This window comes from Trachymyrmex cornetzi, unplaced genomic scaffold (genome assembly GCF_001594075.2).
Source record: "Trachymyrmex cornetzi isolate Tcor2-1 unplaced genomic scaffold, Tcor1.1 scaffold108, whole genome shotgun sequence".
Lineage (NCBI taxonomy): Eukaryota > Metazoa > Arthropoda > Insecta > Hymenoptera > Formicidae > Trachymyrmex > Trachymyrmex cornetzi.
In genome coordinates, this window is record NW_017295631.1 from 174,742 (window position 1) to 200,233 (window position 25,492).

The 25,492-nt window shown below is 29.6% G+C and overlaps 3 protein-coding genes across 4 annotated transcripts in view; 2 read left to right on the forward strand and 1 right to left on the reverse strand.

Annotated features, from left to right (window-relative positions):
• Atf3 (Activating transcription factor 3) overlaps positions 1–15,082 on the forward strand; it is a 38,051-nt gene extending 22,969 nt beyond the window's left edge. For both annotated transcript variants that reach the window (XM_018506652.1, XM_018506660.1), the window contains exons 2-4: positions 6,115–6,399; positions 9,966–10,102; positions 14,470–15,082. In XM_018506652.1, the coding sequence (XP_018362154.1) occupies positions 6,147–6,399; positions 9,966–10,102; positions 14,470–14,910 (831 nt within the window). In that variant the 5' untranslated portion in view covers positions 6,115–6,146 and the 3' untranslated portion in view covers positions 14,911–15,082. The remainder of the gene's footprint in view (positions 1–6,114; positions 6,400–9,965; positions 10,103–14,469) is intronic.
• A 4,039-nt stretch (positions 15,083–19,121) lies between these two features.
• LOC108760634 (protein transport protein Sec61 subunit gamma) lies at positions 19,122–20,492 on the reverse strand. The gene is made up of 4 exons (XM_018506694.1): positions 20,353–20,492; positions 19,557–19,663; positions 19,380–19,482; positions 19,122–19,309 (listed from the first exon to the last, which is right to left on the reverse strand). The coding sequence occupies exons 2-4, from the start codon at positions 19,648–19,650 to the stop codon at positions 19,300–19,302; spliced, it is 207 nt and encodes a 68-aa protein (XP_018362196.1). The 5' UTR covers positions 19,651–19,663; positions 20,353–20,492; the 3' UTR covers positions 19,122–19,299.
• An 872-nt stretch (positions 20,493–21,364) lies between these two features.
• On the forward strand, positions 21,365–25,476 carry LOC108760623 (protein NPC2 homolog). Its single transcript, XM_018506683.1, has 4 exons — positions 21,365–21,462; positions 23,835–23,948; positions 24,126–24,307; positions 25,318–25,476. Exons 1-4 carry the CDS (start codon positions 21,378–21,380, stop codon positions 25,399–25,401), a joined length of 465 nt encoding a protein of 154 aa, XP_018362185.1. The 5' UTR covers positions 21,365–21,377; the 3' UTR covers positions 25,402–25,476.
• Positions 25,477–25,492: the final 16 nt, after the last annotated feature.

Here is a 25,492-nt window from a genome sequence, read left to right on the forward strand (position 1 = left end):
TTTACATGTTGTTTTCGATATGGGAAATATAAAGTGTGCGTAGTCCCAATTCCGGCAGATATAAAAAATTTATTTTAGTGATTGGAGTTATCGATTGAAATTTATTCCCCCATAAGAATAAGAACTTATGTCAACATTTTAATGTATTAATTTTTCATGAATTTCATTAACGTTAATCCATCTTATATTTTATAAATGTGATTGTAATATTATTTAGTAATATAATATTTGCAAATCTTTAAAAAATAATTTAATAATATAAATTACTAATATATAGGGAAGGAGTGGGTAAATCGGACTTGCAGTTTTTGCTCTCTATAAGGCGTAAATAAAGTCCGATCATAAAACCGAAGATGTCGTTGGAAAGATTATTTAATTCGCTTCATTTTTGTTTAAGATGTATCTCTCACCTGTGTTGAACTATAATGGAAAATGTAAAAAAGCTTTTTCCGGTCTATTGGTTCCAAATCGATCCATTTCCTGATCCAAATCGGACATTTCAATTTTTATGGACATTTAGACAGAATATCATAACATTTTAATGTATTTTTGTTAATATTGAGCAAAAATGATCAATTTGACAGTCAAAGATAAAAATTTTATTGAGAAAAAAAATTATTAACAGTTTATATATTTTATTAGAATTAAAATCAATAAGACTCTATTAATTTGAATCTGATGACTCACGATACTTTACTGATTTAATTCCTTGGATTAGATCTGATCGGCCAGTACTACAAATAGATCTGTAAGTTATATACTATACTGTAGGTCCGATTTGAACACCCAAAAAGAGATTCCATTTGGACACGAGTCCTTTCGAACTTTGGAAAAAAATTTTTCAATAAACTGTAAAAGTGATCACAAAACGCTTGATATTTTTGAATTCTACACTTTTTAATTGTCTAAAATCAATTTCAAATTTTTTATAATTATTTTTAATTAATGATTAAATAATGATTTACAAGGATTTTCTTTTTTAAAAAAATTTTCGCACGATGGCTAAAAATACATATTTGCGTCTATTCTGTGAATGTAATGACAGAGAACTCTCAAATTGCTATCACATATTCGGTGTCTTATAACTTTACATTATAAATAGCACCCAAGTCTGCTTAACCGCATCCATTTAAATTAAAATGGTCCTATTTGGAACGGTCCGATTTAGGCCACTCCTTTTATATTTCACATACATACATTTTGTAATTTTATCACTTTGAGAGCACGTTACTGAGAGATGCATTGTTAAATGTTGATGTATGAAAGGTTTTTGAACGTTTTAAATCATTTTGTCTTATCATTTCTGAGTGACGTGAAAAGAGTTTATACTTTACACATTTTACACTTTTTAGAAAAAATGATAATTTGGGGTCTGAAGAAAGAGGGGATATATTTTTTGTGTTAAATGTAACTGTTCAATAAAATAAAATTTTTAGAACATAATTTTTATTAATACAACTTCGTAAATATGAAATGTCAATTAGTGATAAGAATTTTTTGATATTAACAGAAAAATAAAATTAAAGAAAGAAAATTATAGTTATCGCGAATACTATGTACATGCAAGTACGTTACTGCAACAAATGTTCATAAGAAATCACTAGTGATAGGGACGCTAAGGTAGCCTGTTTTTCCGATTAATCGCAATAATGTTTGTAGATTGTTTATATTACCTTTACAGATGCTTTACCTTTATGATTACCTTTACTTTGGAAATTCTTTTTCGGGATTAAAGTACACGTACTAATGCTAACCTATAGTGTACAGAAATTTAGCCCAGGTGAAAATTTTTCTCAGAATTTTTCGGTAATTTTTCAGAATTTCTATATAATTTTTCAGAATTTCTCTATAATTTTATAACTTTTTGAATCGGAACATTTCTCAGAAAATCTACTTCTTTTCTCAGAATTTTTCATATACTATGTTTATTATGAAATATTGTGAGATTTTTGAGATTTTTTTGTGAGTATAATTTCTGAAGAAATGTTACAAAATCCAAAAAATTTTTAAATACTTTTTAAAAATTATTGTATGAGAAATTTCAGAATATTTCAGGATGAAAAATTTTCATATTCAGAATGAAACATTTATGAAAAATTCAGAGAGAAGATGTAAACTTTCCGAATATTTCTGAGTATTTCTAAAAAATATTCCAATTTGTATAAAAATTATGAGAAAAATTTTCACCACGGAGGTTATGAACGACAAAAGCTTTTCAAACTGAAATCTTTCTTATCATTTTATAGTTTAATTCATATTGGTCATCGTCTAGAATTGTCAAGTTGTGATAGTGTTTGCTTAATAAGTAGATATATGTAAGTTCTGCAATCTGTATATACTTACGAAGTTGGAGGTTAACTAGTTATAGAATACACCCTAAACTATCACTATGTTCTTGAAATTAAATTTACACATCTATTATTCTATACGTTATTATTTTACAAAAATTTATGTTTATTTGTGTGTGAAATATTGATGTAGTGGTATGTAATGATGCATCGATGACACTTAAATTGTGTGTATGAAAATCCTATTGAACAGTAGACGGGGATCCCATCGCAATTCGGTCTTCATTTTAGGATCCCCATATCAGACTACTGACTGTTCCGACTGCCAATTCTGACTGCTGATCCATAGTGAATCAATCATATCAGTTTTGTTATTTGTAATTAGGTCATTTTGATCCGTTTTTAATTGGGAGTCGAATTCGTCTGTAGAATCGGTAGTCTGATACGGGCTTAAAGCTCTTTACCAAATCTCTGATATCTTCACAAAATCTATGTAGAATCGGATATTATGAGCACCTTAAGGAAACATTTTGATATATCTAACATATTGAAAAATAAAAAATCTTATGCTTACCGCGTTTGATTGATTTGTTGATGTTTTATGTATCTCAGTATTGAAATTGATTATTTTAATGCAAATGTTGAAATGGTGGCGGATGCTGTTATTACCCACTCAGTGCTCATATTACCTTCTGGGTAGGCTAATATGAGCATTCTTAAGGGTAATATTAGCAGAGGAAATTTTTTGTAAGAAAGTATGCAGAAATGAAAGATTAAAAAATATATATACATATGAAACATTTTATTAGAACAAATGCCAATCAATTGTTTGTTAAATATAACCAAAAAGTAATGTTACATTTACAAATATTTAATAAGTATTACCAAATGGTAACAATTTGGTAATACTTATTAAATATTTGTAAAAGTAACATTATTTTTTTATTTTATTAACCAAACATTTAATAGCTATTATCAGACTCTCGGGAGTTAACCACTGCCAAAAAGATATACACTAATGTACAGTGATTGTTAATTATAGCAATATAACCCACTTTATTGCTAGCTTTGCTTTATATTGTTAATACTGTTATCCTATGTATTTCCACCTATTGCGCGCAATATTGCCAAGTATTGTTAATGTATTGCTTTGTATTACTATGTATTGCTAATGTATTGCTAGTACTGCTATTGTTAGTATTGCCTATTTTATTACTGTACTGTCGCAATATATTTCTAAAAAAATGTACACTGATTGCCATAGTGGTTGACCCCTCGCCAGGCTCTTTTTTAAATGTACGATAAGGAATAATGAAGATGCTCATAATACACGACCATGCATACCTATCCGAAAAATTCCCGTGTCTAATAAATCAATAATAGTCTCGGGACTTTATGAAGTTAGAATGGCGTGTTTACTTAAGGAATATTAACATGCACAACAAAATATCTTATCTCAATGTAGAGATTTTATGAAATTAGAGGAAAAAACGCAAGAAATAAAAAAATAATGTATCTACTTATTTAATATAATAAATATCCGAAGTACGTAAATGTAGCTCAAACTTCGCAGCATATCGGAATATCGAGACGATAGATGCATCTTTTTACAACAATTGACACTACTAATACCAACCGTTACAGAAATATAAAGGGATCTTATATTACTTGCAGTGTTCATAATATCCTATCCTACCGTATATTATTATTCATGTAATTTCTAATTTTTATGTAAATTATCGTGATTTACATGTATTTTGAATATCATTTGTAACTTAATTTACACCAAAAATATGTATATACGCGTCGGAAAAGAAAGGAAGGCAAACAGAAGGAAAGCGCTCATTAAGTTTTGTTTTTTTTTTGTACCTTTGCTTGGATATGAACAAATATTTTAGTTTATTTAATTATTAATTAAGGATTAACATTATAAAACATGAATTATTAATGGATATTAAATGGAATTAGCGGAATTTTTACGAAACTGCTCGACGAGATTGTCTTTCCGGTCATACCTCGTTATCGGCAATTCAATTGTACATACAGGTGCTGTTGACTCGGCGCGTAGGCGCGTGCATGTATCGATCACTGATAGATCACGAAGGTCGCGATCGCATCGATAAGAATCTGTTGTTTCTGACGCGGCTACGATCGCGTCCTACGATTTCTTAAGAAAAAGACAAGGATAAATAGTTACATTCAAGTATAGTTTTAGTATTTTTGTATTTGGCATTTTCTAAATGTAATGGTTCAATATTTAAGTTATATAATATTTAAAAGGGTATTATCTACTATATATGTATATATATATATATATAAAACAAGAAATTGTAATTGTACTATGAAGATATCTTTTTTGCAATTTTACGTATATCTATATGTATGTATTTTTTTCTCGGCAATGTGAAATTTTCATTCTTTGTTCGCAATCTTCGAACGTCAGTACAGATTTGTATATTCTGAAGTTTTTGAATTATAAGTATTTAATGTTGTACTGTCTAAAGTTCGCGCGTTTAGGTGCGGTTAGATTTTCTGTTGTATCACATCCAAATACGCGAACTTTAGGCGATATGATTCGATAATTTTAAGTGCTAATAATTCAAAAATTATTAAAACCTCGACATTTTGAAATTAGAATTTTTGTCTCAAAATGATCTCAGGAATCTATCATTAAGCGTTGTTACAATTTTTACCATACACCCGGTATATATAATTATAGTACTTTTAATGTAATAAGCAAGCATGTTACAATTATTACGAATCTATTTACTGCGGTCAACAATTCTGTTTCTCCTGTTGCGTCGTCATGATTATGAAATGATTTGTACATATATGATGTGAATATTTTAATGAAAAGCTCGAAAGCAAGTATTACAACTTTCTAGATAATCGTATTATTCATTTTCGCGATAATGTGATATCACATAATTATTTCTATGTTTTAACGCAACGCAATAATAAGCGTTCGTCAGTCTTTTTCGAGAATTCCGGAAAGCGATAGAAAGCGATATCCCTGTTTGCGGTTTTCGCAAGATAATTTACTATGAGAATTTCGCGTGGGTTTTCGACTTAATTATAGGCTATACTGGAAGGCCCGAAAACTTTAGGCTCGCCTTCGACTTTTATCAATAGACACATGTTTTGTTCTAAGTGCAATTATTGTTTCAATCTTTGATCTTCTCTGCTTTATATCCACCTAATAAAGACAAGTATGAGCCAAATTGCCTTTATTACTATTTAGTTTCGAATTTTTATTCATCGACCTAATAGGCCTGTTCTTTTCAACTGAACTTCTTGCACGGTTCAGCATTCCTCTTTTACTCTCCACATTGAATAAAAAAAAAAAGAGAAAGATGAATAGTGTAAAAAGATTTAATATTTTTTTCTTTTTTTTTATCTCAATTTCCTCCAATCTCTAATTTATTACGCATTTTCAATCTTCTTTACTGTTGTAATTTATCGAAATTAACTTTAAGATCAAGCTGCATCTTGGAAATGCTTAATTATATCCAGAATGTTATCAGTTTTAATTAATTTTAATTAAGCTTATGTAAATACGTATAATGAGAGAGAGAGAGAGAGAGAGAGATAGAAGAAATATATAAATAGCATAGGCCACCAAACGTATACGTTCCAACATTCTCAATCTTCAATCCTCTTCAAACTTTAATTTTCTTTCATTTCTTTTCATTTGCTTTACTGAAGGATTAATAAATTAAAAGTTAAAGCTAAACTTCTTTTTTATTCTCTTAAAACATTCAATTACGCTTAACGCGCTTTCAGGCTTAATTAGTTTCACGCGACGACCTTTTGCTCGTGTTTCCAGGTTAGATAAATGGTAAGAGCCAAGCGCAAGCCATGTATAATCTGAACGTGAATGTGAATCCCAGCCCAACTGGGGCCGCGGGTCTTCTCGGTGTCACGGTGGCGGCGGCAGAGGTCACGCCAAGGACACCGGAAATCGTAAATTCGCTGATCGCCATGACCAATCCCTTCGAGGGCTATGGCAGCGGCAACGAAAAGGGCACACGGGATCGCACGGACTCGACCAGCAGTGGCGAACCGAGCCCGCCAAGCGTCCAGCACACCTGTAGTCAGCTTATCAAGGAAGGTAAATGAAGATCACATTTTACGCTCATTTATATCTACATATTAAAGACTACACCTAAATAGTGTACGATAGTACACTGTAAAAAAAGATGGAGGAATTCAACTTGAATTGAGGTAAACCAACTCAATCTCAGAGTCCAATACGGCGAACTAACCGTCGGGTTACACCAAGAAAAATTTTAACTTCCTTTAATATCTTCCTTGTGTTAAATAAACATTAAATTTAGTTCTATAAAATATTTAAGTAGTTGACTAAACTATTATTCATAGTAACGGAACTAATGGTATCATCAATTAAAATAATTTTATGAGCGCGATGAAATAAATCTGCAATAGAATAGATTGATTTTAACATTTGATTGGACTATTTTATAAAGTAACGAGAACTCAATAAATTGTTGATAATAACAATTTTGAGGTAATCTCTACTTTATCTTCGAGTGAAGTAGATTTAATAATTTATCTAATAGGACAATTCATAAAATTTATTCGATCTTGTTATTTTGTAAAATGATTTAATTTATAATTAAAACTTATTATATAGAGATCGATTGAACTGCCTTGAACAAAATGTTTGTCACCATGATGTGGCAAGAAGTGTACGAAAAGATCATTTGACCATCCTCGCTTTATACAGGTAGACGTCGAATCTTTCTTATGAGTACACGCGTTATCTGTTAATAGCTCCCTCGTTCTAAATCAAAGTGAAGTTAATATTTTATTAAATTCCTATTACTTTTAAGTTGTGTTACTTTTACGTTATATTCATTTTATTTACTACCAATAATGGTTTATTCAACTTTATAAATACGCTTATGATTATGCCGTCCTATAATTGAATTACATAAATAATTAGTTCAATTTACTTTTCTGTATGATTGATTTGATCTTCATGAAGAGGCAGATGTATTAGAATTACGCAGTTAAATCACCCTTGTAGTAGTTGAATGAATTTCGAATATTATTACATTAACCTTATTTCAGATTGGTTAATCATATACTTTGATTAAATTTTTGAGTTCAATTAACTATGTGAAGTTATTCATCTAACTAGTGTAATTATATATCTAACTAGGCTTTTATTCTTCTTGACTTGATTATATTTCACTTAACTCAAATCGCGCAACCCTCAGATTTAGTTGTGTAGATTCTGAGTATTTTTCACAGTGTAAGTATATCATAGACCTGTTCTTTTTAGCTGAACTTGCACGGTTCATCTTTTCTCTTTTTCTGTCCAACGTGGAGAGAAAAGGAAGAACCGTGCAATAACTTTAGTTAAAAAGAACAAACCTTATATGTGATCAACAAAAATGAGAGGCAAAAAGTGTGAAGTCGGCCAAAATCTTCCTCTCTTTCTGCAATATTGCAATTGGATAAATAGAAAGGAATGGAGGTTGAGCGTCTTTCTCATTTTTATTGATCAATTTTATATACGGATGGCGCAGTCCATGCTCTATGTTTTTAATATATATAATATATCTACACATAGTTTCAGTAAGCAAAATTTGCGAAGTATTCTTTAAAACTGAAGAAGTCGATTTTCTTTTAAATAATAAAGATGACAACGAATGAAAATCAATAAGATGCTTATTTTGTAAAGCATAGATTAAAAAATAATGAGATTGACAGATCCTTTCGTATAAAATTCTTTTTCAAGAGATTTCAAACATACTTAAATATGTATGTTATGATATTTTTCAGACTATTAATTTATTATATATACTGAGAGATATTCGTTACTTTTAAAAAGTTAAAGTACACGTGTAAATGTACATGTATGAAGATGTGTCGAATATTTCAAATTCTTATACTTATCGACCAAATCAAGAACTACAATTCTATTTTATAATAAAAATATTAGTAATATTAAATTAACAAAAGTACTATATTTAATTAATATTTTTTAATTTTTTAAAAATGTCTGTTTAAAAAAAAATTTTTTCTTTTTATTTTTATATTTGTAAATATCAGATTGCGATAATATTAATTGCTTTATATTTCTTATAAAACATACAAACTGCAAGAAGTATAAGTTGAAATCTAAGCGATATTTGCATTTATTCCACCCACTTTAGCCACATTTAACAAATGTCAATGACAATATAGTGGTTCGTTCTACTATATACATATAACGTACTTCTCTTTCTTTCCCTTTTTATTTCTTTACTTTTTTACCTTCACTCTATGCACAGCATTAAATTGCAAATCTTGTTCCTTTCAAATTACGGATTACATAACATACGCACACACGCAATCGCAAAGGAGGATTATTATCGTAATTGCCTTTGCGGTTTTGTGTTCGCTCTGGTTATCCCGATCTATTACATCAACCGCCAAATTAATTAATTAAAATTTTTTTAATTCACTCTCGATATGCGGAAATGTAGAGTACGTGGGTTTAGAGTGATACGCTTTGATAATAAATTGTATATCGCGACATTACTGACACAATAATCCTTAATTATCGCGATTTAATCTTTCGAAGGTCACGAGAATGTCCTTGTATCGCGTGGAAATGTTAGCGATCACTGGCATTTTCTATGGCATTAATACATTGTGCGTTGCAACATTTTCAAATATACACTTTCCGGCGGAAGTCTATAATTTATTGCGACGTTAAACAATTATATTCGCGCAATCTGATCTTTTTATTCTTTGTAATAAATATTGTTCTCGAATTATCATTGTAATATGTAATTATACTTACATATTACACAATTATAGTTACATTTAAAGTTTTACTAATGCTATTAATATTTGAACTATTATGACTAATTTCTATTATTCAATAATAAATATAAATATATACGGGTTATTCCACCTAATGTGACTACTCCTTAAATCTTTGCAAGGTAAGGTCGAATAAAAAACCTGTTCAGATAAAAGTTAGTCTAATAAATGAATTTTTTCGAAAATCGATGTTACCATTATTTATGGCATTACCATACAACTTTTGTATGAACGTATTTTTTATTCAATCTTACCTTGCAAAGATAAAATGGGGTTCACATTAGATGGACACTCTGTATGATATATACATAGATGATCACTGTGATCAAAAATAAAATTAATAAAGGTATTATATGTATGTAATATTTTTTAAAAGAAATGAAGAAACAAACTAAATTGATTAATTCAATTAATATTTTATATTATGACTTTTAGTTTATAAAAGTCATGAAAAAAAACTAAAAAATGCGCTGTTATAAACTTGAATTTTTATAAAAAAAATTGCAAACCAATTATTTTGGTTACTAATAGCATTTCCAGTTGTTAATACTTTCGATGATAAAAATGAAAAATCTTGCTGCTTTAAAATTAAAATTAAAGTTATTATAACTTAAACTAAAAAAATCGGAATTTATTACATAATATTTTAGTGAAAAGTAACAAGGAAAGAGTTCCTCCTTTTTATCACAGAATCTAATTACAATCTAACTACTTTTCTGGGTAATCCTAATGAATTTGCATTACGCACATATTGCAAGTGATGACTGTTATGGCCTCGGCGATGTACCTGCGAGCGAAATTAATTAATGAGAATTAATTAAACTCTCCTTTGGACAGGGCTGAAACTAACGCTACAGACGAAGAGGCGGGCGAACAGTAGTGGCGACGATGGTAAGAAGAAAACGAAAAAGGAGGACAGCGGCGCTGACGATGAGGAAGAAGATGAGATGTGCATTAACAACACCAAGAGTGGTGTAAGTAAATCTTTGTATTTTTTGAATACTATTTTCCTCAGAATCAACTTCACGCAGACTTTTTCCGAGAGCTTTTTAATAAGAATTGTCACTTTTTATATTCTTCCTTAATCCTTTGTGTGTTTTCATTAATTTTTCAGTTTGATTATACAAATCATATTAATTATCTTGAAAGTAAGGAATTGTCATAATTTTGTGTTAGGAAAAGAAGTATCAATAATATTAAAATTGTAAAATTTATAATTTTATTGGAAATATTTAATAAAATGACAATAATTTAGATTACAGAGAGTTAAAATTGAAGATTTTGTCAAAGATAATTTCTTATTTTTATGTAATTAGTAATGTATAAACAATAAATAAAAATTATAATTATCTCTCTTTCGAATTATTTTCCTATTTTTTTATTAATTCTAATATGAATATTCAAGGAGTAAGAATAAAATAAGAAAAAGATGTTACCATTGCGTTCTAATTTGTAATAAAAAATTAATAGACATTATAAGTATCTTTGATATAAAATTAGAAGAAATTGTATATAAAATTTTAACAATTTGTTAAAAATTTTTTTCGTATTTTTTTTATTGCAAAAGAGAATCCCTGAATCTTTCCAGTAGTTTTAATTTACCAGAAAAATGATAATTCTGGTCATTAAAAACGGAATAGATTACATATCTTACACGTATTAAAAAATCTTTTGACTATGTGTGTGTGTGTGTGTGTGTGTGTGTGTGTGTGTGTGTGTGTGTGTGTGTGTATTGTGTATACTATTCAATTTCGATGAAAAGCATTCTACAGAGTGTTTTTTTTAACTTAATCATCTAAATTATCTAAAATATTTCCGTTGTTTTTGTAATGAGAAAACACCAAAAGAGAAAGCTGTTCGATTTGAAGGGGCATATATTATGAGGAGCAAAAAATTTTTCTCAAAGTCATATTTTTTGAGATTTCAAGGTCATCACTTTTTTTATGGAATTGTACAATTTTTTACATAATATGATTCCTTTAATTATTCTGCATATAAAAGTATTAAGGTAGTGGTACTAAAAAACCAATAGTTTACGAGATATTTTATACTTTATAATTCCGACACATATTGAGATAAAATATTAAATAAACTATTTGTAAACTATTAATTTTTTGATAATCGTACCTTAATACTTTTATGAACAGAATATTAAGATGAATCAATTGATGAAAAAAAACACAAAAAAATATGTGAGCAAAATGGATAATTTTTTAAGCAAGCAACTATATGTTTTCCTTATACTAATTAATTAATTTTATTATTCTGTTCATAAAGTATTAAGGTACGATTATAAAAAAGAATTAACAGTTTACGAATTATTTAACATTTTGTATCAATATATACTAGAATAAGGTATACAATATCTCGTAAATTATTGATTTTTTGATATCACTACCTTAATATTTTTATATTCAGAATAATTAGAAGAATCATATTGTGTAAAAAAATCATACAACTTCGTTTAAAAAGTGGAGATGACCTTGAAGTCTCAAAAAATATGACCTTGAGAAAAATTTTTTGCTCATCGTAATATGTGCCTCTTCAAATCAAACAACTTTCTCCTTTGGTATTTTCTCGTATCATTAAAAACGACGGAGATATTTTAGATGATCAAGTTAGAGGGAACATCCTGTATATTAGATTGCTGTTTTAATTATATTTTTTACGTTCTGTAGAGTGGGTCACAGAAAGGTTGCAATACTTTTTTTCGATGGGTTTCGGAATGCAGTCTGTTCATCGGAGGGATCTCTCTTACTTATAGATCTAACCATTTACGTTCAACCGCTCTACGAGCAAGACTGAAACCCATTGAAAAAAGTATTGCAACTTTTCTGTTACCCACTGTACTTTTTTTACTTCTTTTAAAATCTAAATGTAAAAATTCGTTATTTTTCAATTTTTATTATTTATGTAAATGACGAAATAAATTAATTATAAGAAATATATATTACATATCATTAACTATGAATGAGAAAATGCAAAAAATGCAATTAAAACGAGCAATCTAAATGTTTTGAATGAAACACGCATGAATACATAGCGACTCAATTCCATTCTAGTAAATCTGGCGATAGCTTAGAGACATTTCTCGATTCCAGATCAGACGATGAATCCTTTCGATACTTCTTGTGTCCTTGACTGCTGTTGCGACTATTCGCGTGCGCGAATAAATTAATTCCAACAGACGCTGTGTCATTTCAGCAATTTAGGTATTCGCGAATTTGCATATCGTTTGTTTAAAACTAGTCACACACACTTTCCATAACAGTAACAATAAGGTTTTCGACCAATCGTGTTGCTCGATTGTTACAGTTACGGTTACGGACCAAATCGAGCAACGCGGTTGGTCAAAAACCTACGTTACGTTTACGGTTACGGTTACAGAAAGTGTGTGTAACTAGCTTATAGCACGAAGTGTAAACAGCTATAAAATTAGCGAAATTTTGAAAGCGCGAAGAAGTAACGCGCTTATATTTCGGTATGGATCACACGCTTTTGTAATTAAGATACAATAAAAAACATAAGTATATTTTTAATTCTTCCACTGTTTTTTATTTCGATTTTGTCATATTTTTTTATCAGAGCTAACGTTATTTCAATATTAATATTGTTATGGCCGCAGCACAGACTCTTGCATAACGCATAATGCATAATGCACAAGGAATCAACCAATTGAAATTCTTCTTTTCCATGGAATGAGAGGAAAGGAAAGCTTCTGATTAGTTGATTCGCTTATGCACTATGCGTTATGCAAAAGTCTATGCTGCGGCCATTACTGTAAATAAAATAATGAATATCGCATAAGGATCTGTGATGAAATTTTGCAAGATAGGTTTTGTGTTTTACTTTGAGTAACATATAGGTATATAATACTAAAATTTATTAATCTGTGAAGAACTCCATTGTATATTTTACAAGTCGAATTTTTCAAATCAAATCTTTATCATAATTATAATGTTAAAAGAAATGTCAAAGTATATATGTTTTGTCATATATAATAAATAAACTAATAAAAATGAATAAAATATAATAAGAGTGCGTGGCATATACATGCAAATATATATATATATGTATACGTGTGTGTGTGTGTGGGGGGGGGGGGGGGAAAATATATGTTTTGGAAATGCATTTTAATACATTATAACATTTATAACTCATGTATTTCGTTATCCAAAAATCATGCCGACCTTCATTCGTATTCATCATTAATTAACACCTTTATATCTTTATCTTGTTAATTCTTGCTAATGCGCGCGAAAGTGCAACAAGTTGCAAACAATTAGCATGCATCTTCTCTCGAAATATATATCTGTCGTTTTTATTCAACAGAAAACCGATTTGTACATAAAGTATTTATGTAAATTGAATCATCGGTTTTTGTTGATTAAAATTACAAAAACTTCAAAATAGGAATGCAACAACGAGATTTGGAATATCTACGAATTTTACCTTTCTTTTAAGATTTTTTTAAGAATTCCTGTTCACATCTCAAAATCAGGTTATTAAATGTTTTGAATCTTAAAGGTATAAACCTATAAACCAATAAAATCTTCTAACGATAAAATTGAAAATTCAAGAAATCTTCTTGCTTTTCTAAAATAGAAGACGCCAGAAATAAAAATGTCCAGAGTTTTTGTGTTTTGTATAAATTAGAGAAATTCAGAACTGTATATAATTTCTTTAAGGCCTTCTTTCAATATCTCGAAACCTTAGGACTTCAACGTCTCAGCTTTTTACACCTTAAAATCGGGATTTCAAAAATTTAAATAATATCTTTATTTTAGACCGTATATGTGAGAAACACAATCAATACTAGAAATTTAAAATGCCTATTACGGTCGAAGCTGGATCTTCGGTGCTTAAATAATTCAATCTTGAATTACTAATATGTACTATATATGTACTTGCATATATACTATATTGTAGTCTTTTTCAAACTGTGCGCGCCGAATTATTTTTCCGGACTAAATAAACGCAATTAAAACTACTCTAGTAATCGCGAATTAAATTGACAAGCAATTTAATAATTTGATGCTACTATCAAGCATTATATATTATAAAGATGTTAATATGTTAAAACTGTTAATAAATTTATTGCGAAAAATATTACCTCGGCCGGGACTTGAACCCGGATTTCTTGTATTTCGTACGAGCGTCCTAAGCCCTTACTATGTCCTTAGACCACCGAGGCCTTCAAAAATTTAATTCAAACTCAACAAATCGAAATAATTGCAATTTCCTAAAAGAAGTTGAAGATACCCAAGAAATTTCTTTATGCTCCTAAAAGAAAATGGAAAATATCAGAATAAAAAAATGTGAAATTTTTTGTCGTTTGCAGCTGACGCCGGAGGACGAGGAACGACGCCGGCGACGACGCGAGCGCAACAAGATTGCAGCGACCAAATGCCGACTGAAAAAGCGCGAGAAAACGGTGATCCTTGTGCAGGAATCTGAAATTCTTGAGACCCAAAACCTGGACCTGAAGTCACAAATCCAAGAATTGGAGACTCAGAGGCGCAGGCTAGTCGACATGCTGAGTCTCCACAGTCCGACCTGTTTGAAGCAGGGCGTGGACGCAACGTCGTACCAGCAGTTCGCTGAGCCCGTTCATCTGCCTAGTTATCAGGAAAATTTTGTGCCACAACCCCCGCCGGCCCTTAATCAGCCACAGAACTGCGTCACCGATTACCCGGTGAAGGTCGAGGAGTACGAGACCGATTTCTACCGACAGGGTAGTCCGTTCGTACCGACAACATCGGATGCCGGTTGCACGGTTTAGCAAAACGGCGAAAATCGTTCTTCTTCTTCGTCTCGAGGGAGGAAGGATCGTTGAGAAGCTCGGAACGCGTATATAATAATTGAAGGTTCTTGGAGTGTTAGAGAGTCTCATCAACATTATTTTAATTTCGTCAAGATACAAAACTTCAAAAAATATATCTAAGAAACACACACACACGTACTTTTATAAAATATATATTTTTTTTGTTCCACAGACACATGATAAAATTAATAAAGATCGAAAATTATGGTAAATATTAATTGACGCTAGTGAAAGTAACTCTTCTTGAATTTAATTTTAAAGATTTGTAATTTTTATACACACACAACTCGGTTATTTATCACCTACGTGTTCGCAGATTAAATCCTTGTATAAAATTTCACTGAGTTGAAAACTATGAGGAATATTTAAAAGAAATTTTATTTAATATATATTCTATAGTTTGCATATTAGAATTTTATTTCACATTTTATAAGTTTTAATTATTAACATAATATGTAAAATATTATATAAAAGTTGGAGTTTGGAATTATATATTTTGAACAGTATACTTTGCACGATGAAATGGTTGGCGTCAGGATGCCGATAACGGCAGGATTATATGCATTCCATATACAAGGTATCGGAGAAAGTGATTTCGTTGATTATCTTTAATTTTTATTTCGCTAATTTTTGTAATTTAATTCTTAACACTTTAATTTTCTAAACGAGCCATCCGAGCTTCTCACCGTTCGTCTCTCCCGTTTGTAAGTCCATAGCTCGTAAGTCGATAATTATATCATAAACGCGAACAATGATTTTTATCTTTCGTCTTCCTCTTCATCCATCAATCTTTCCTTTCCCTTTTTTCTCTTTCACTTTTTCCTCTTCCCTTTTTTCTAACGAGCTCTTGTTATACTCGAAAAACGTTCGACGTAGAGAACGCTTGAAGACATTCCTTCGTAATAACCGTACTGTGACATTCTCTTATAAGGCCTTTAATTGTATAATCGATAATGTAAGATAAAGACGGACTATTCAGTGATGCTCATTCTTTTACAAGAATTATTATTATTATTATTATCATTGTTACGTAGAATAAAATTATTAAATTACGATGTATCAATAGAAAAATTTTATCCGTGATTAAGAGGATGCTGGAGTCGTTTGTGTTACCGATAAAATTGACGTTTTTGATGTTTTTGTTCCTGTCAAATTTCTTCTGTAATACTTCATAGTTTCACAGAATAAAAATTCCTTTTCCACGATTAAAATGTATATGCTAGTGTACTTATGGCTGGTATATTTTGTGTTCAAAGCTGGAAAAAATATAAAAAATAAAGATTTCTTTATCGATTTTACCTTCAACGTTGGTCGCCCATACTGAGATAAAAATGGATAAAAAAATCTTTTTTATTTTTTCCAGCTTTGAACATGAACTGCACCAGCTACAAGTACATTAGCATGTGCATTTTAATCGTGGAAAAAAAATTTTTCTGTGAAACCATTACGAAGAAATTCGATAGGAATAAAAACGTCAAAAACGCTAGTTTTATCGGTAATACAGATGGATGATTAATTTCAGACAGATGATTAATTTCAGTTAATTAAAAAGAAGTCTTCTCTATATAATAAGACTTTGAAAGTTTGCTTCTACATTTTTCAGTGAATTCAGCCGACGAATATATTATCCTTTTTTTATTTTTTATGTTTGTCACGTCGATGAAAAAACTAATAAGACAAGTGGGCATCGCTAAAACATGATCCGTCATTAATAATAAGCGAAAATCGAGACCGCAAATATTAACGAATATTAACGAATTGAAGAAAATTATTTTCAAATCGCTTTAAAGTCACACGCCTTGCAAAGTACAGGAAGACTTAAAAATTTTTTATTATATAAAATTTAATAATCTAAAAATTTGTTTGAGATTTTGAAAATTTCGAAAATTTTTGTATTAATTTAATAATAATATGCGGGTAATTTCCACTTAAGAAAAAGTTTAAAACGTTTTGAAAATAAGTAATTCTCTAATTTCGTGTCTCAAAGTGCGTGTCTCGGATTGCAACAGTGAGAAAGAGAGTACACGCGAGTACCCCGGTGTAAGTAAGTCTTCTTTATCATTGATATTGATTATCAAGAAATCGTTAACGTATGTTCAGAGGATACTTATAATTATATGAGTAATGAGAATGATATTTAATATTATATATATATATACATACGTATGCATATATTTTATACATATGCATATTATATATATTATATCTATTATATATATAATATGCGTATATACATATATATGTGTAATTTTACAACGCGCAAACAATTGCATAAATAAGTGCACGCCATTAACAATCAATGAACACTTAATTACATGACGACTATTAAATATTAGATTCGTTGGAGAATCGAGAATTACGTGCCTAATGACATACCTCAATTTAGTTTCGTTTTATTTCCCCTCAGTGCGTTTGCAAATTGAGACTTGATATATATTGCGATTAAAGATCTTGGATCCAGTTGCCAATATTCATACGAAAACAGATATAAACAGATAAAAAAAGCAGATGAAAACAGATGAAAACGCCAAAGAAAATTGCGAGAAAGCACAATATAATGTACCCTGTAATTCTATAATAATTGTTACAAGTTTGCTGAGCAAATTCTGTATGTTCAAATTCTATTTTTTAAGATTACTTAATATCTTCAAAATTGGAAAAAATGAATTTTGTTTTATTTTAAATATATTTTTTAAATAATTTCTTACAATAAAATATATTTTCTTCCTATTATTATAGTTTCCAGTGTCTGTTGCGTCTTAAAATAATTTTGGATTATTTGAAAGATTCCATATTATTTGATTTTTATTTTACTTTTAATTTGACAAACACACTTTGGGCTACGCTTATAAGATGATTTCTCACGTAATCTATGAAAGTTAGCCTGATCGTTAGCGGGAATGCTGTAATTATATTAATGGAGAAAAACGCTTATATACATATCCGCGGACTAAATGACTTTCCCTGTTCGGAATGTTGCTACTGATTGATAAAATAATTTTTATGATAATACAAAACACGAGAAACTTTTCCAGCGCTTCGCGAGCAAAGCAAAGCGGGACGAAGTGTCTTCCGCGTTTTTTTCTCTCTTTCTCTTCGATAGTATATGGAATTTACGAAATCAAGTAAAATCCAAGTATGACTTGTAAATCGCAAAAAAGAGAGTATGGCAGTTATGCCAGTATCATACAACAGCGATACGCAAATGGTGCTAGAAATATTATCTTCTTTTTATAGAATTTTTATCAAGTTGCCAGAACAGAGTATTTAATAGTTTAATGTGCCCTTAGGGGAAAACAATGAATTTCTATCTATCTATTTAATATAGTTTATATGTATTAAATGTGGGAGATATTTTTTTTTAAATTGGAAAGTAATATTGTTAAGTTAATGTTTCGCAGCTCCAACGTTAAGAATTTCGTTAAAAGTGCTTCGGTAAGTTTATATTTGCACAATCTTTGCGATTTTAAATAGCCCGTTCTGTTATTTTAATACTGCCAATACTAAGATCCTGGATATCGTGGTTTCTATAGTATCTAAGGATTCGTTAATTTTTTTATCAGTAATTCTTTTTTTTTTTAAGAAAAAAACGTCGCTTTTTTGGAGCAGTGTTAAGTTGCGAAATAAAGTACAGAAAAGCTGCATGCCAGATTTATACAAGATCATTATTATATTTTTTACGTATATTACTCAGTACCTGGCTATGTGATTTTCCATACAACATGATCGTTTTCTCACAAATTTTTTTTTATTAATACTGATAATATTATGTGCAAATAATAAGACAGATAAACGGCCGACAAAATTTAATCGTTATAACCTAAGGAAAAATTTTATTCTTTAAATAAAAGTGTCTTCAATACTAAAAGAATGTTATACTTAAACTTTTATAGGATTTCCCTCTTATGATAGGATTTTATTAAATTAAGAAATTTGATTTTGAATTAAAATAAATAAATTTTTTTATAATAGAATATATATTAAATTAAAATAACTAATTGTATTATTTTATTTTAATACAAAACTTTTGTGTTTCTTGAAGTTTGTACATCTATGTTCAAGATATTGTAATTACATTTCTTAGATTTTATCTCTCTTATTTTTTAGGATATATAATTAGTAAAAAAGAAGGTAAGTAATTTTTAACTATTTTATTATAAAATTCATTAATATTACGCACACATTTCTTACCTGCTTCATTCACAAAAGCAATTCAATAGATAGCAAATACATTTTTTTATTATAAATAAGATTAAGGGACAAGTATTAACGCACATAGTCTTGCAGAACCTTATCAATAATTATCAATAATTTCCTTAATAATATTGATGAGAATCAAGATTAATATTATGAACCTCTGAAAATAAAAAAAAATATTTAATTTTCTTAAATAATTAAAATAAAGTAGTAATTATGCAAATACTTACACAATGATATTGTTGATTGGGATATGGATTAGTTTAACGAAGAATCCTATGAAGCCCATTATACAGAAACCAATCGCAGTAGCAATAGCAATTTTCTGAAATTCTGCAATACATAAAAAACAAATTATGACTAACCATTATATTTATGGCATACGTAGCTTAATAAAAATAAATTACCTTTACGATCTGGTTTGGTACATCTTTTGACAAGTCGGATGCTGTCCTTGGCGAACTGACGGCCAGGTTCAGTGAGCTTCTTGATTTGATCCATAGCGATTGGTAAACTGCAAAAGAAGTTGCTTAAGAATAATTCTGAAATAAGCTGATTAATCAAACAACATACATGTATATAGAGTACATTTCAATCTTTCAGATATTCTTCGAGCTTCCATATTGAGCAACAATCCTTGAGATATTTTGTAATCATTGATCATATTTTGTAATAATAGGTCTGTTTTTGTAATTATACTGTTACACATTCTGTCAATTACACATTCAAAACAAAACAGGCAATAACTAGATATTGCAGACAAAAAAAAAGAAAAATGGAAATTTCAGTTATAAAAAATGCATAAATCTGCATTATATTTATGTTAGAATATTATACATAAAAGTTATAAGATATGTTTTATTTAGTATACAGATACAAGATGTCTATACTTTGATACAATAAATAAAATCTGAAAATCTTCAATTTTTTAATGTAAAAAAAGATTCTAATCGCTGTTTTATATAACATTATTAGGTTTGTATCACACTTTACTTTGGTTCGCAAAAAATTTTTTTTTCATTCATATCGACAAGAAAGAAAAGACATGCTCTTGTGTATTGATGCAATAAATTAAATCTGGGTTATGTTAGGAAGCCCAAACTTTTTTACGGAGAATTGCACAGGTAAGTATTCCTCTCGCGAGAGAAGAATAAAATTCGTACGTAAAAATATTCAAATGAGATAAAAACACAAAATACTCACGTTACACGTTATACGAGTACACCACACAAAACGTTGCTTCAGATGACTGCTCAGATGTTCCTGAACAGCAATGCACAACTATATACTCAAAACGCTACGTGGACGGTGCGCTGTCAGAACGTCACTTCCTCACGATTGATGCTGGCACTGAAGCGCTGCGGCGCCACGATACGGAGTAATTTGAACAACGTCATAATGGAACCTCAGTCGATACCGCTTCGCATAGGAGTTCAAAGGATATTCCAATAAAGAAATCTCGCAAATTGTCAAATTCAGATTATATAAATAGAATTCAAGAACTTAGCAAATATCAGTACCGGCAAATAAACCGTTTTAAAAAACTCATTTCTTATGTAAAACAGTTAAGTTTTCAATTTTATTTGAAATTATTTTTAAAAAACGATTTTGTAGGAAAAACTTATTTAAGATTTTACATTATAGGAAGTTGAAAATTTTTGCAATTTTTTTTAATACGCGGTAGATCCATAAAGTAAGGAAAACATTTTTCATTTTGTCCAATTCGTATAGTTTTTTTATATGTAAAACATTGTCAAACTCACAGATATTCGAAAGTAATATCAATCCAATACAGTACCGAAAGTTTTCAGAAATATCTCAGAAATTTTTCAACTGAAAAGTGAAATATTTCATAAAAAATTGCGAAATATGTCTGCAATATTTCTGAGACAGCTCTGGAACAGCAAAATGTTCGCGATTCTTGCACAACTAAAAAGTGAAACTATATGTTTTACTTTTCAGTTGAAATAATTCTGAGATATTTCTGACAACTTTTAATGCCGTATGGATATATATGACATACATAAAAAATAACAATAGTTACGAAGGATAAATAAACGCATCAAGCATATGTATATACAATGAAACCATTTGCAATAGCAGATAGTCTATTATTAGCGAAATGAGATAAATTACGTTTTCGAGTTAGATAAGAGCGATGCGCTCTTATAAATTGAGGTGCGAGGATCACACATTATTAATATCTGCATGAAAAACGTGGAAACAACATGATGCAGATCAGTGTTGTTTTTTCACTATTATGTATTCTGTGTGGAATAACATCCTCCCTTGCCTTCGTTTTCGAGGACTGTGGTAAGTACGTACTCTAATTATTTTGGAGAACTATTTTTGCAAGAAGGTCGATTAGTATTTCTTTAGTAAGACAGCTATTCATGTCATTAGTTTATATGTTAATTAGTACATTAACTTATATAATATATTAATTAATTAATAATATTAAAAGTTGGACAAGACTATTAAAAGTTATTAGTCAATGCGGCAATTTGCGTTGCTTATAAAAGGAATAAATTTGCGCATTAAGAGGTAGGCCACTCTAACGAGCATAAAAACAGCAATAAGTTCAAAAATTTTTTTTAATTTAAAAAATAATTTAATATAAAATCTAATTAAAACACTGGTTAGTGCATACATTGAAGTCTACTAAAAAAATTTTTTTTGTATTTTTTGCATCCAAAATGGCGGCGCTACCGATGACAAAATCTAGCACGGTTTTTATGAAGGTGCTCCGGGGCATGACATTTAGCATTCACAAATTTTGACCTAGAGCAAAAAAAATTTGTTTTTAATGTACATTAAAATACTTAAAGAAGTACGTAGGGGTTTGTAAAAATATTGATAATTTCAAGAATGACAGGCATTTGAAGTCACACTTGCATTTTTTGCTAAAAATTTTATTCAAAAACTGTTCATAAAATAAAAAGTTTTTTATATATCGAAAAACCTCTACGTACTTCTCTGCGAAATGCGTCTAAGAAGTTGCAGTTAAAATTTGAACCCATTCGTATAGAAATTATTGAAGTTATTTGTTATACCGATTTGAAAAATGCTGTTTTGAGAAAAACGCGTTTAAAGTTCAAGCGCTCATAGCGCTCAGCAAACGCTCAGCTCTTGCGCTCATTTTTTTCGTTATGAATTCAATTGCTACTTATTTTTGTGATGATAAAGTATCGAAAAAGCAAAAAAAAAAATATTCGATTTTTTGAAAATTCTAGGGTGATCATACACCCCTTAAGATTTAATAATTAATTTAATATGTCAATATTCCGCATATTTTTATATCTCATTTCTTTTAAATTTGAAGTTTTATTGTTCAATGCAGTAGCGTTATGACCGCTTTTGGCGTCCTACGCTAGAATTTACTTTTGTGCCCCATCACAAGAATTGCTAAGTCTCTGAAGTACCAATCTCCTGCCAACGGCAACGAACCAACAACTAAAAAAAAAGGAATTTTCATCAATTTGCATAACACAGGAATACAGATACGATAAATTTCATATTTTCTGTTGCAATCATATATTTAACGCCTCTCTCTCTCTAGTGGAACATACTATTATATTTTCTGGTTTTAGTAGTTTTTGAAAAATTTTAATTACGTCTTCAATTGTTATACGTAATCAAGACTGGTTACATAATCAAGACTAATTACATAATCAAAACTGTTCGCCAATTCTTTTTCAATTGATATCATAGCTAAATCGCATGACCGCGCGCGTCTGCGTCACTGTATTTCTCAGATAATTTTCTATTATTTTTAATTTTGAAAAAGAGATGCCTCTACAGTTGCCACAAACATTGGCAGTATTAGCACAGTTAATAAGATCTGTAACGCTATTGTTAAATTTAAAAAGATTTCCAGAAAACCATTTTTAGCAAATTCATTTAAAATATCAAGTAAGATAGAGCTTTATATATATAAGAGTAGCACTGCCTATTAAAATTTTGCGCCCCTCGAAATTTTAAGCCCTACGCTGGAGCGTATCTGCTTAATAACGTATCTGCCTCATATAAATAACGAGCGTTTTATTGTTAGTGTTTCATTTCTAATATCTATAAAGTTCTGAACGATGTTCAGATGGAACATTAAAGTAAAAATATTATTTTATTTTGCGTGTAAAAGTACAATTATTAAAATCAATAATTAATTTCCATTGAAGGGAAGAAACTAAAATGCAAATAATAATTAAATCAGGATATTTTATATGACAGTATAATATATAAGAATTAAGAATCCCTCTCTCTCTTATGAAATCACTCGAAGATCCTTGTTACTAATTATGTATTATCTATTGTTTGGCTCTTATCGTTAATTACAAATTACAAGGAGACTATTTACACATTGAGGATCTTTAATCAAGAATGTATAATAATACCGGAAACTATTAGCAACATTACACATTAAGTCATTTAATTACGTATATTCTTTGGATGTTTGTTTGATTAATATATAATTACGCTGTAGCTTATACATAACTTTCTGTTATTATGAAATGTAATTACATAGCAATACAAAAAGCGCACCTTCATGCGATGCAGTTGTTCGTGCGAAAATAAATTTGTTTCAATTAAATTAAATTATATTAATGTGTAGAATAAACATTTATAATATTACGTTTGTGTATAATGTAAATTATGTTCGTGATTTATGATTATTAAATTTATTTCAGGTTCGGAGGCAGGCAAATTCAGTGAGATCTCAATTTCAACCTGTGATGTGTCCGATGAGAAATGCTCGTTACCTCGTGGCACAGACATAAAAATATCCATCAAATTTGCACCAAGTTAGTAAAATAATTGTATTTTAGTCATATACTTTTTCCAATTACAGAAAAAATTTGATATTTCTTGAAGACGTGCATGATACATATTAGAATTTCCCATTATAATTTGACAACAATGTAATATAATTATGTATAAAATATTAAAAAATAAGTATCATATTAACACATTTTTTGCAGACAAAGATATCTCGGACATCACAGCACATGCGTTTGGTGTATTACTCGATGTGCCTATACCTTTTCCCTTGAAAAATCCTGACGTGTGCAAAGATCCAGATTCCGGAGTCAAATGTCCTTTAAAGAAAGAACAGGAAACTGAGTTCAAAAATACATTCAGTGTGGACAAGAAAACTCCTGCAGTAATTTTGCTTTAAATCACAATGTTAACATTTTTGCAATCCGCGTATATATTATTACACCAACTAATTGTAACAAATGGCTGTGATACGAAATGAGTCTTGTGTTTAATTACTTATATATAATTGTTTCTGCGTTGCGAAGCAACACATTTTGCTTATATTCGTATCTATAACAATGAAATACAATAACGCCAATAATATACAATACTAATAGATGTAATATATTAGCTATATTATGTATTCTTAGCAAACACAAGGTTATATATAACGTGTTATATTACAGTTATATTAATGAGTGGGAAATTACAACAGGTACGTTACGTGTAACTTTGTGTTTGTTGGGTAATATCGTCTATAATATGAGAAGTAAATTTGGTGTGATGCTGATTTTATATTAGTTGCATCGAAGCGTCGCAAGCATGTCGCAAGCATTGCGGTCCAATCAGAGCCGAGCTAGCTTGATGTTGATTGAATCGCAACGCTTGCGATGCTGCGAGGCGACTAATGTAGAACTAGTTCAAGAAGTAAGAATAAGAAATTGATCAATCAGTTGATTATTTTGCTCACGTTTAACTGTGATTAGTCAATTTATCTTACTTCTTATACCAAATTTACTCTGTACATTATAGACAATATAGATAACATATATAAATGTTGATAAGACTGATATTCTTACATGACGGCACTTGATGGCCCGCAAAGTGTTAATCTATGACTTTAAATATAAATCATCTTAAATACTTAAAGTTATACAAAAAAAATTGATACTTTATCAAGTTTTCTTAATTACATATCGATTTTTAGAACATAGCTACGTTTTTCTTCTCTGTCCTTTAATTTTGATCTATATTTAACTTTAATCTACATTTTGCAAATTTTTTATTATATATATATATTTTTTTTATTATAAATATATATATTTATATATAAATAATAATGTATATGTATTGTATATTACATTTTTAATTTTAATTATTTTGTTGTCAAATTAGTTCTTGTTTTTTCTTTAGATAAGCGCCGATATTATATGGGAATTTAGAAACGAGAAGGACGAGAAGATTATATGTATAAAATTCCCGGTGAAGGTTGTATAAGAATGCAACTGGAATTTTTGTAGTGACCATGACAGTTTATTGCGCCCCAGTATTCAAGTGTACACGTTACCTACGTTAGTTATTTTTAAAC

Coding starts and splice junctions, on each gene's coding strand:
- LOC108760623 (XM_018506683.1), top strand. CDS start 21,378: ATGATGCAGATCAGTGTTGTTTTTTCACTATTATGTATTCTGTGTGGA. Junction 21,463..23,834: donor CTTCGTTTTCGAGGACTGTG/GTAAGTACGTAC, acceptor AATTTATTTCAG/GTTCGGAGGCAGGCAAATTC. Junction 24,308..25,317: donor TGGACAAGAAAACTCCTGCA/GTAATTTTGCTT, acceptor TTTTTTCTTTAG/ATAAGCGCCGATATTATATG.
- LOC108760634 (XM_018506694.1), bottom strand. CDS start 19,650: ATGGATCAAATCAAGAAGCTCACTGAACCTGGCCGTCAGTTCGCCAAG. Junction 19,483..19,556: donor TACCAAACCAGATCGTAAAG/GTAATTTATTTT, acceptor TATGTATTGCAG/AATTTCAGAAAATTGCTATT.